The following is a 12,381-nucleotide window of genomic DNA, read 5'->3' on the forward strand; positions in this document are numbered from 1 at the left end:
CTGTTCAATTACCTCTCGGCTCTTTCCCCTCGATGCCTGTGATTAACAAACCTCTCATTTAGCCTCTTTCCTCCAGCTGGCTTGAGTTGGACTCTATGAGTCAGCTCTTTTATTTAGGTTTTTTCAAAATTTTGTTGATGTTAGTGGGTTTTCTTAAAGGTACCATGGAAATCCAACTTCTATGGTTTAAAATCATTTCCCTAAGCCCTGGTTAGCTCATAAGCGAAACATGTCAAATGCTGATGTTCACTGAACTTGGCAACTAGCATAGACAGGCCTTAGGTGCAATGAGCCAAAGTAGAGCCATATCTGAATGATTAGCCAGGGCTCCCTGGAGCACCATGTTGGGAAAGACCCTAAGACTCTGTGGGGGCTTGGTGGGGCAGAGTTCCAGAATTGATTAGGAGTGTCTGCCATGGGAAAGTATGGGGTGTTGACCGTCACAGAGCTTCATTATGCCATCTAAGGTCTAGGTGCATAAGCAGCAATGTGGAGCTGGGAGAAAGTCTACTTATTAGCAGATGCCAAAAAAAAAGAGTACTGACCCTCAGAGACCAACGAGTTAGGGGCTGACCTATCTGAACTAAGAAATGATGAATTCCCCAGCAAATCTTCCTCTACAGCCGCCTTTAAATCTAACATGAACCCAGTCTCTTCATGGACAATCCAATCCCTGAGTCTGTCAAAAAGATGAAAACAGAAACCAAACAGCAATACCTCCCCCTTGTCCACTCAGAGAAAGAAGCAACCAGAAAAAGTGAAAAAAAAAAACAAAAACTCATCTCTAGCCAGATGAAACCAGTATCTGCCCAAATAAACCTCTACTCCCTCCATTCTTCAAAACAAAACTCAAAAACGGTAATGAACTTCCAAATGCAACTAGAATGGGGAATCTCCTGACACAGCACTTTTTTCCAATAAGTTCTGTTAAGCGCAACTGAAAACTCATTGATATTTTAAAGCCAAAAGGCTGATTATAGCCCATTTAGACAAAGCCTTAGCTTTCGTTTATTTTCTAATCTACAAAAAAGAGAAAAGGGGAAAAAAAAAAAGAAAAAGAAAAAAGCACATAGGAAAAAAAAAAATAGCAACCCTCTTTTAAAAAGAAAGTTAGCTCCCAGCTGCTTACAATTGCCTTCTGCCTCTGCCTCTCTCTCTGCTTGGCCCTTTCGGATTCCCGCTTCTCGTATTCTTTGCGGTATTCTTCCCTCTTCAGCCTTTCATGCTGATACGCCTCGTAGCTGTCATACCTGAGAAACACAACTTCGTCATTAAGTCAACCACCTCCATTTGCAGGAGCAAGATGAATGGTAATTTGGGGAGGTCAGAAGGGCTTTAGATACCATCTTGTCATCTAAAGGAAGGGATATAAGGAGCCCAAGGACAAGGACACGCCTCATTACCTGGGCCGCCGGCTGTAGGGCGATCTTGAACGTGATCTCACATATAAGGGAGAATTTCGGTGCGTGCGGTGTCTGTAGTGGCTTGACTCATAGTAGTAGCAGGACCTGGGAGAGAGGAGAAAAAGGAAAGGGACATTTGCCACTGCCACTGACCCCCAAGTTTACTGGCGCTACTGAGCATCCCGCAGAACACCGGGCTACATAAACTGGCTTTTCCTTCCTAGCTCCTAGTGAGATTTCCCAGTGACAGCCTGTGATCAGCTAGTCAGCTCAGGGGCCCGGGAGGGATGTGTTCTCTCTCTGCTTCCTTATTGATGTGAACACTGAGCACCAGGTCTGGTACGCTGTCAGCTTTATCTCGCATGGATCTCAACTATCCTGGCACAGGGCAGCTCTCCAGGTAATGGAAAAAGTTAGATGAACAAGTTTCTTACAAATTGCTCCCTCTGATCGCATTGGCTCAAGGCACTACACCCAGGCCTGAGAGATGAAAAGGAACCTGGGGAAGGAGGGACACTTAACAATATGGTTTCAGCCAAGAGGAATGGCGGCGGGGGAAGGGCTGGGCTGGCTGTGGGGTTTGGAGACTTCTTTGACTTCCTGAGCAGCACCTTAAGGCCCCGGGTGGCTTTTGACAAGGTTTACCTTGAGGAGGATCTACTGCCTGGGGACCTTGATCTTGACCTGGAATATGGTGATCGGGAACACGACCTGTGTCGAGAAAAGGACCTTGAACGAGAGCGCATCCTTTGGGGTCTTTGAGAAAATAAGGATTTGGGTGGTGACACGGAATCTCTACACGGAGAGTTAAAAGAAGAGCAAGAAGGCGACACGTCGAACAATGAATAGGATTGCGTGCCATCCCAAGGGCAGCTCAGTTTATCACTTTCATCTTCGCTGTCATCGAAGAGGCCATCCATGGCGAGTCCTGAATTTATAAACATAGGTAGTTTGGAGAATTGTTCATTACTGAAATCACTGTCCCTCAGTTCACTGGTCTTGTCTGCTTCGTCGTCAAAAACAGCTTGACTGGGATGACCGAAGTGCTTGTTCAGCTCGGCTCGGATCTCCTGGTCTTGGAGCTGTTTTCTGGTGCCGCAAGGAGAGACCTGCTTGCTGGCCTCCAGCGTCTCTCTCAGGTAGAGCTGGTCTGAGTCTGTGGAAGAACAAATCTGCCCCTGCCAGGCAGAGGAGGCATCTTTATAGTCTAGTTGTCTAGAGTCTGGGAGCTCCTGTGACACGTGAAGAAGTATTTCCGTTTTGGAATTAATTGACTGGCAATAGTCATGGTCACCAAACAGGCGTGGGCTGGGCCGTTTGGCCTTCCTTTCCTCGTGTCCACTGCTGGGCACTGAGGACTTGCTGAGCTGCGCGTACAACTCGGACTGCTCAGGCCCTTTTTTGGTAGAGTTATTGCCTTGGGTACCAGAAGACTCGCTGTACCGGGCCTTCTTTGATGGCGGTGGCACCACGGTCTTGCAGGAGGACTTCGGCTTTGGAGAAGCCCTGAAAGGGTTATCTTGGTTGGCTTTATGAGGAGGAGTTGTGGGTGGAGTGAGGCCTGAGGCAAAAAAAAAAGAAAGAAAAAAAAAAGAGCAGCAATAAAGAGAGAAAAGAGACAGAGATGATGTTCTTAAATGACAAGACACGTTTCCTAAGTTTTCTGAGATTTCAGACAAGGGTTAAAACTGAGTGAAGAAGGAAGAAGCTAAATTCAGGGCAACACTTGAAAAACAGACTCTTCCCCTAAGCCTCTGTCACCAAGAAAAGATGGATCGACGGAGCCAGGCAGCAGCAGGAGCTGTGATATTTTGTATTTCAAACATCAATGCTAACAAATCCTGCTTCCCAGGCAATGTGAAGGTGTCACCCCCAGCCCCCACAGCTCCAGCCATCCTACTGCTAGTTCCTTCAAGGATACGGTACAGGCTGCCTCATGGAAATTCAAGCAATGAGACTCAGGAGCCACAGAGTAGGCCTCAGTTCCATTTGTCTGCAAAGAATATTGCAAAAGAGGCATATGCTCAGGGCTCTTCAGCCCATCAAGAAAATGTAACCTTGAAGCTGGGGAATTAAGCAATTTTGAAAATTGAAAAAAAAAAAAAGGGGGGGGGAATGAAAGCAAACGTTGATCAGGGTGGGAATGGCAGAGGCATCTTTCCAAGTCAGTAAAATACGACAGACCAGACGAATGCAGGGAACCCGAGTCACTCGATGACTTGACGGCAATGATTCTTTGTCTCCACAGTTCATTAGCTTAGTAAACCATGGCTAATGTAGGTATAATACGTTCTTGTAAGCATAACTAATACATTCTGTCTAAAATATGGTTCTGCAACAGAAACCTAAGTGAACGGTAACAGTAAATATCGCTGCGCCAGTGGACCATTTTATTTAGAGCACATCAGTGAGGGCGATGAGACGGAAGGATTGAAATGAATCCGAGCTCTGGCAACTAATTAAATAAAGAAGAAATAAAGGAAGAAAGGGGAACACTCGTCAGTTGTTGCCCTTCTTCCTCTGCCACGGAAGGGTGGAAAATTCCATCCCAGGCCAAGGTAGGAGGGTCTGTGGAGTATGGTAGCTACCGCTAAGTTTCACCCCTCGGCAGATTCTCCTCCTCCCTCCACACCAAGGAAGAAGCCTTGTGAAATGGCTCCAGAGTCCAGGGGACTTTGAAGAAGGGCAGGCTGGAGTTCAAATGACTTCGTGCTTACAAGGGAACATTTTAGTTTACAATACACTGTCTATTTGGAAGGATGGGTGAACGCTATTCAGCAAAAAAGAGTTTTCAGCCCGCTAACAAGCCTGGGGTTAGACTTGAGGCAACTGCACGTTTTTCAAGGAAAAAAAAAATCCTACCTTTTGCTGGGAGAAAAAGAAAAAGAAAAAAAAAAAAAAAAAATATATATATATATATATATATCAAGAACCAAGTAGGTCACAGAAAGCCACATGAAATTTTGATATGAAGAGGAAGATGCTGCCTCGCTCTCCTACTTTACACACATACAAAAAAAAAAAAAAAAAAGGAGAACTCAACGCTTTCTCCCCCCAAATGAACCATCTACACCCATTTTTTGGCAAATTTGAGTAATCATGGGTAATCTTACTAAATGAGAGGATGACGGGCATCAAAATAGGAAAGGGTTTGGCCTGATTCCCATTCCAGAAAATCCTGGAAGGCCCAGGAAGGCCGTGCAGAGGCGCAGACCCTGCTGGGCCTGGAAGACTTGCTTTGGCCGCCAGCTGCTCTGGAAGCCCCTCCTACCCTTTGCTGCAGCTGACAGGCATGAACATTTGACTGAACAGAACACCTGTGCCACTCAGGTACGCCCCCTCTGCTTCCGCTATCTTAGAAGAGTAGTCTTCTGTTCAATCTAAGAAGTCTAGTGTGGTCCCTTTCCTCTCCTCTCTCTTTTTCTAGCTCTGTGTACCTTCTGCCCTACTCCATTTCCACCACCCACTACCTTCAACCACCAACACGACAAATTTAAAGACACTGATGTCCAGGAAAGAGATGGCAAGTTTTCAAATATTCCTCCTGGGCGTCTAAGATGCTTAGAAAATAATGATGCATAAGCTCTTTTTCGGAATAAATATCAGTTAAACATGCCAAATGATGGGGCCCTTGAATTGGAGGAAGTGACACACCACTTCCTACAACCCAACTTCGTAAATCTTTTCGTCCTCACTCCAAGTTAGGGTCCTTTGTACCTCTCCGATAATCTACTGCTGGGATCACTCACTTCCTACAGGACAGAGAGCGCTGTCTTCTTGCTTATCTCCCTTTCAATGTGAATTGTATCTTCTCTCAAAATAGATCTTAAACTCTTTTAGGGATGTCTCTTGGGCTTATTTCTCACAACCTGTTTTTGCTCATTTTTATTTTTCCAGCTTCTCCTTGAACAGAAAGGCTCTCGTTTCAGGGGCCCAAGATTCGCTTCAGAAGCTGGCTAAACATTTTTAATGAGGAGGTGCCCAGACCACATATGGAGCACCACGGCCCTCAAGAATCTCCATAGGACATCGCCTCGTACTCCCAAACGTGGGTTTCGACGGACACTGTCGATTTATAAAAAGAAACCCTAAACTTCAGAAACACCAAATTAGGCCACTATTAGAGATGAGTTCTAAAAATATCTCAGCTATCTAGGGATTTTAAATATAGAAATTCTTTTTAGTCTTGAAAATTCGAAACCCTGTCCCAGTACCTAAGCTCATTATCGCTTAAATAACTGGTTCTCAAGTTGCTCTTGGAAGTGGCAACACTATACTTTCTTTGAGTTAAAAACAAAGCCTTTTACCTCCTCCATGTATTAAATGGGTTCTGGCCATTGCATAGGAGTTCTTTAAACACCTACTATGTGCTGAAAGATATGGCTGATGCTGCTATGTCCACCCTCAAGGACCTCATGGTTCATTTTAATAAAAAGACAATTCTTTCAAATTTTAAATCAGTATATTTTTCTTTCAGATATGCTTGAAATTTATGAAAATGCTCAGTGACAACCCAACATGTCCGGTGAGTGAAAATATCAGGACTGTGAATTTCTGTTAGCATCACCTGTTAAACCAAACAAGTAATATTTGCTTATTGGATGGGAGATACTTTGTGATTAGTCCCGAGGTGGCCAAAGGAAAATAATTTAGATAGTTCCCTAAATTTTTTACGCTTCATTGAAAGATCTTTAACCAGAGAATATCTCAGCTCAAGATTGAGAAATAGCAAGAATGACAAGATTTCCTATCGCCAAGTGCTTAATCTCCAGATATGGTTGAGACCCCAGCCCAAACAAAACTAAAGGGCAAAGAGTTGTTGTTGTTGTTTTTCTCTTTTAACATAGCGCCAAACTTTCCAGAGCTGCTGATGGGATCCCCAACCTTGCAGTGTCCCTGAACCCAGGGCATCTCTCCAACCTCAACTCCTCTGCCCACATTTCCTTTCCCCGGGGCAGGAGGAAGGTCAGTACTCGATTTCTTAACGTCGCTACCTTTGCTCATCTTCCCGCTAATCGCTGGACTCTCAATTTCATGCCACAAGCCTAAATCAACAGTGCTAATGCCTCCCATAACCTCCGGATTATTTCCTGTGTGTTGATTTTCTGGAGAATGTGTACATTTTGGTGTTGACATTACAAGGTATATTCCATGCTCTCTCTTGAACTTACCAGGTTTTGACAGATTTATGTGAGGACAGATGGCCATTACAGGCTGAAGGCTGACAAGAGGCAGTTCAGAGCATTGTTAACACACTTGCACAAACTCTCAGCAGTGCAGCTCTGTGCAGAATGTAATTCAGACTATAGCTTTTTTATTGCTGCCTATTTTCTTTTGTCAAAAGAGCCTGCTGTGCAGAGCAACAAATGGCTGCTATTACCCAGAATGTAATGGGTGTCAGACAAATCACGTAACACAAACAATCAAGAGGATGTAGGTCATATTTCAACAGAGCACAACCTTAGCAATATTTATGATTACTGCATTGAAATGTGCTCTATAATAAACAAGTACCTCTACATCACTCACACTTCTGCACGGCAAATCTGGGCAAAGTGGCACACACTCTTACAGTCATCATTTTAAGCAGCCCCTTTTATTAAAAAAAAAAAAGTCAGAGACAAGTTTAGTTTTGTTTGGTCTTTCATTGTGTACTCTAAAACAATTTTCTTTGAGGACTCCTCTTTGGGGGTTGTTTGTTTAATTGCATGACTCTGATAGATGGAGAAGCTTCCGCTCCGTTTCTTGGGCTCCACCATCCATCCAACTTCAGCCGGACTCTTTTCTTTTTTTTTTTTTTTCCCCTGTTTTGCTTCAGAGTTTTATAACATTTTATAGCATCTAGTGCTAACTCTGCAACTTAGTTTTGAGTTTATTTAACAGCAGGGATTTGCTTGAGTAGTACATCAATTCAGGTATTCAAGGAAAAACAAATAAAGAATTTCTAATTTGCTTAAAATCTCACCAAGACAGGCAGACGGGACAAAGAGAACATGACTCTTCCTTCTCATATTTTGTAGGCTTCCAGAATGTGGAGTGGGTGAGACAGCAGGGGAAGGCTGGGGACCAACATCACCCCTATAGCAGTTGCTATTTAGTGGATAAAGGACCTAGCCTGTTCTCCACACTCTCCACCCTGCACTTTCCCAGGAATCATGGGTGCTGCATGCGCCCAGGCACTGACGTATAAGCACTTGGCACAGAGGGGCTCCACACCCTGCTCTGGCAATCTGGTTGACCTTAGTTCATTCTGACTGAGAAGGTGCTGACTTTACTGTTTCAAATACTCCTTGTAACTCTCCTGATTATGGAGGAACAAGCAGGCCTTACAATAAAGTTCTGAACATTCCTATAACATGTACCCAACTCTCCCACTCGTGCTCATGGAAGATGAAGATATGATTTGGCCCACACGCACCTTCCCACAGAGCATTGCAGGTGTCCGCCACTAAAGTCTAGAGTTGATGTGGGAGAGGAAACTGCTTTGTTATTCTGGGCATCAAGGAAATGGGATAGTACCTTTTCCAGAAAAGAAAACTAAGGAAGAAAGGACTGATGGTTATAGACACGCGGTCTTGAAGAATGAGACTGAAAATAGAAAACGAAGGATGTGGTTGAAATATGGAAGAAATTCCTGACTGTGAGAGTTGCCAAGCATTGGAATGGGCTGTAAAGAGAATTTGTTGGGTCTCCCTTTCTTGAATTCTCCCTGCACAGGAATGGATTATATGACCTGTCAAAATCACTTTCCAGTTCTCTGATGCCATGGTTTTCTTTTTAAAACTAGCGGACTCCTGCTCATATTTTGCTTTGGTCTATTTTACCCCACTTATGTCACATACAAAAAAGGTAGATACCCAAAGGATGTATTCAATTTATGCTGTTTGTTAATATTCCTTCTAGAAAAGTGAACGTTTAAATGGTAAGTCCAAAAATTACCGTATAAATATCTACATGAAAGAAGTAGTTGATGAGTGTTTTTCTTAAGCTACAAGTTCACCAAAATAATCATTGTTGATTTAAATGAAGGGAAAACATTAATTGAAAAAATAAATAACATCAAATCACATATCCACTGTGATTAAAACCATTAAAAAAGCATGTATCAATGGAGATAAAAAAGTTGCTAAGATCTGGTTGTGTTAGGGTGATGAGATTGCTGATTACTCTTCTTGTTTTCTTCCTCAGTTATGATATAGTTACATTGCTTTTCCAGTATTTGTGGTCATAACAATTAAAAAAATCTACACATACATATGCACGAAATTTGAGGGCCACTTTTGTCCCTAGCCATATTCCTTCATGTCTGTGGTTAAAACCATCACCTTTTGGAGCTGACATTTGGCACTTCCCTTCAGAAGCAAACAAAGAAAAACCCCGTAGTACTCTGAAAATCTCCATATGCAATAGATTTAAATGCCTTCTGCCAAAAGAGCATTCTCTTTCCTCTCATCTTGCCTTACTAACAGCTATTTTGAAATCAAATTAGTTTTTACACCTGTAAAAGAGAAGAATTTTTTTTATCAGCCAAAATGAGCTAGTTTAGGACAATCACAAAGAAGTCAGACCAGCTGGCAATGCCTAATAAAGCAAGCTTCCCATCTCATCCCTCCTGTCTCCCAAAGATACTGCAGATGGGGCAAAGACATTATTCGGAAGGTCTTAGAATTTTGTTGACTCTTTACATTTCCACTTAAATGTTTGGAAAATTTCACTAAAATTTGTGAGACTAAAGAAAAGGAAGACACCAGGAGGTTTGGACAACAGCTTGATCTACTCCTTCTGCCTCAACCAAACAGATGAAGAAGGTAGAGCAAGGATCAAGAGATCAACACATGAAAGCTGTATCCATCCTATCCACACCCGTGCCGCACCTATGGCAGACATCACTAATGGATCAGGACATTCCCCACTGAGTGCAGAGTGGGCCTTGGAGTCTTTCTCAACACAATGCTCCTGGCAGCCAATACCAATCAATGACATTTGGCAAGTGAAATGAAACCTATTTAATATAACAGATGTCAACTGCTATCTTTAACTTTCAGACTTCAGGAAAGAGAGATCCACTCTAATCAGAAGATCTCCTCTGAACCCAGAGTCAACATATAGCTTTTTCTTTAATAATAAAGGGGCAGAGAGTCTGAAATAAATGTAAACTGCCAATTATGGGATGCTTTGATCATCAGAATTTATAAAAATAGAAGTAGTAGTTGTTGAGAGAATATGAAAGAGATGCTGGTTCTGCTCTAAGTGACTAAATCCCACACCCATACCCAAAGCAGTAATTGTTCGGTTTTGCAGAAGTAGGTGTGTTGGGGGCTGCGGGGGTCGGGGGGTGTCATGCCACAAAACAGAATAAATAACTTCATACTTGAGAGAACCAAAGAGAATACAGCAACAAGATCACCAATCTTAGAGGTCAGGTGAAGACAGTCAACAGGGGAAGCAAGGGACAGTGGCCTCCACAGATAGAGTTAGCTGTGACTTAGTAACCAACAGGCTAATATTTATGAATACTTGTATAATAGGCTGGCACTCTTGTTTTATCTCATATTTAATCTCCACAGCACCCCGGACATGCAAGTACTATTATTCCCTTCATCTGATGCATAGGGATCCAGAGTCTTAGGGAAGATGAGCAAACTAAGCCCATATGCTACATGAAGGTAGATCCACATTTTGAACTTGGGTTTATCTCACGTCAAAGCAAGGTTTTCATACAACTTCACTGAGATATGCTATCTGCTTTTCAAAAGTCATCAGAGTCTACTTTTCTTGGTGACTTTGCTGTTTATAGAGTATTTTAATTCTGGTTGAAGCACATGCAGTTGCCATTTTTTTGTATGTAAAAAAATGGTGAAATACTGGCAATATTATATTTCAACATATACTTTATTCCTTTGAGTCAGACAGTAATTTCATTTGGGAGTTATGGATGTAACTTTAAATTTGAGAAAACTAAGGACAAGAAAAAAAAATTAAAAATTTTTTAAAAAAAAGAGTATTAGCAACCAAAAGATCAACGAGGGAAGAAGCATTTTGTCACTGCCCAGGCTGAATTCATGCTATTCGACCATCTCTGTGCTTCTTGCCTTCCTGTTTCTCTTTTTATGTGAATACCTTCTCTCCTTTTCACCTCCATGCTTCAAACTCTGATGCAGATGTTTTTCCTCCCATAAGGTTTCCCAAGTCAGTGGAGTCTATTGAGAGCTCAATGTCCTCCAGACTCCATTCCATGGGTCACCTACCTCTTTCTCTAGGATATGCTATTGTCTTAATGCTTTTAATTCTTTTGCACAATTGCTGTCTTTAACTTTGGAGCCACGTTACAGGGTTCCTTTGATAACTCCCTTTCCTCATTTGTGATTCTGAAGTACAATCAATGTTGGTCATATCCTGCAAACACTATTAAGTGATGCATTTCACTAAAAGTTTTTAGAAGAGATGGAGACCATAGACATCATATACTGTGTAGCATTTCATACCTAGAATAATTTTATTTTTTAAAAAGTCTTTCCTCTTACCCCTTTTTCCTCCTAGATCCCCCTAGGCAGGTTCCAAACTTCACCTTCCAGACCCATTCTGCACCCTCCAACCTCTTTCTCTTCTCCTGTTTTCCTGTAGCTCTAGATTCCTTTTCTCATGTAATGCAATATGGCTCTACCTCAGCTTCCCCAGCCTACCTCTTCACGGTTCTTATCATCATGCTTAACAAATAAAACCCACCCTATGTGCCTATCTTCCTTACAAAGTGGCAAAACATTACATCCAATAAATAATTTTTCTTCCCATGATGCTTATCAATATGTGTTATTTTTTTCCAATAGACTAGAATCTCATGCCTAAACATGAGAACATTTATCTAGCACCTACTATGACCAAGCCATATTATGCTCCATGCTTTTTATGACTCTATCTTACACTTGCTATAAAATATACCAAGACCTAACATATTGCCAGCATGGAGCAAGAATAAAAAAAATATGTTGATAAATTGATTTCTATCAGACCCAATAATCTTTCAACAGTATCAAGAATAAAAGATTTAAACTAATAAGACACATATTGTTACACTGAATAAATAAATCTACTAAATCTTAAAGATTCCTAATATGAACAAATTTTTTAATAAGTCTTTACCTGCCTTTTAGTAGATTGAGCTACTAAGCTTTCAAAATTATAAATAAGTTCTTTATGTAAGTTTTTGGACTTGGGATGTGACTCAGTGTTAGAGCACCTGCTTAGCATGTCAGAAGCCTTGGGCCTGATCCCCAGCACTGCAAAAGTAAGTGAGTAAAAAACAAACAAACAAATAATCTCCCAGTAAGAAAAAATGTTCAACTTCTACCAAGAATAAAATAAAATTAAGTGGTCTTTTATGACACCGTAATCTCACTAATAGAAGAAGAAACACGAATTAAAGGATATGTTCACGTTTGTAAATTACATTAATACTTTAAAAAGTATTAATGTCAGGAAAGATGTAATGAAGCAAGGATGCTACTGAGCATGGTGGCACATGCCTACAATCCCAGCAACTCAGGAGGCTGAGGCAGGGAGGATCATAAGTTTGAGACTAACCTGGTCAACTTAGCAAGACCCTGTTTCAAAATAAAAAATAAAAGGGGCTGTGGATATACCTTATTGGAAAAGTCCTCTGAGTTCAATCCCCAGTAAAAGAAAGAAAGAAAAAAAAATGTCCATTCAGTGCTAAAAATGGGATATAAATAAAAGTATCCCCTTTGGAAAGCAATGGGGGAATGCATATATAAGCCGCTCCTAAGATATTTATATCATTATTTTTGACATTAACAACTATTAAGAATGTATTTTGAGAAAATAATATTTAAAAATGTATGAACAAAGATTTCCACTGCAGTACTGCTTCCAAATAGTAACATTAAAAAACAACCTTAACATAAAACAATGGAAGTATGATTAAATAAACAAATCAATATTATACAGTACCCTAAAAGCC

The 12,381-nt window shown here is 41.4% G+C and overlaps 1 protein-coding gene across 1 annotated transcript in view; it reads right to left on the minus strand.

The window, feature by feature from the left end:
* The window catches only part of Ppargc1a (PPARG coactivator 1 alpha), a 601,407-nt gene that overhangs the window by 18,966 nt on the left and 570,060 nt on the right, over nt 1–12,381 (minus strand). The window contains exons 7-9 of the mRNA XM_078022194.1: nt 2,049–3,081; nt 1,404–1,508; nt 1,130–1,250 (exon numbers count right to left, since the gene is read on the minus strand). Coding sequence (XP_077878320.1) covers nt 1,130–1,250; nt 1,404–1,508; nt 2,049–3,081 — 1,259 coding nt within the window. The remainder of the gene's footprint in view (nt 1–1,129; nt 1,251–1,403; nt 1,509–2,048; nt 3,082–12,381) is intronic.

Source organism: Ictidomys tridecemlineatus, chromosome 9 (genome assembly GCF_052094955.1).
Source record: "Ictidomys tridecemlineatus isolate mIctTri1 chromosome 9, mIctTri1.hap1, whole genome shotgun sequence".
NCBI classification, from domain to species: Eukaryota; Metazoa; Chordata; class Mammalia; order Rodentia; family Sciuridae; genus Ictidomys; species Ictidomys tridecemlineatus.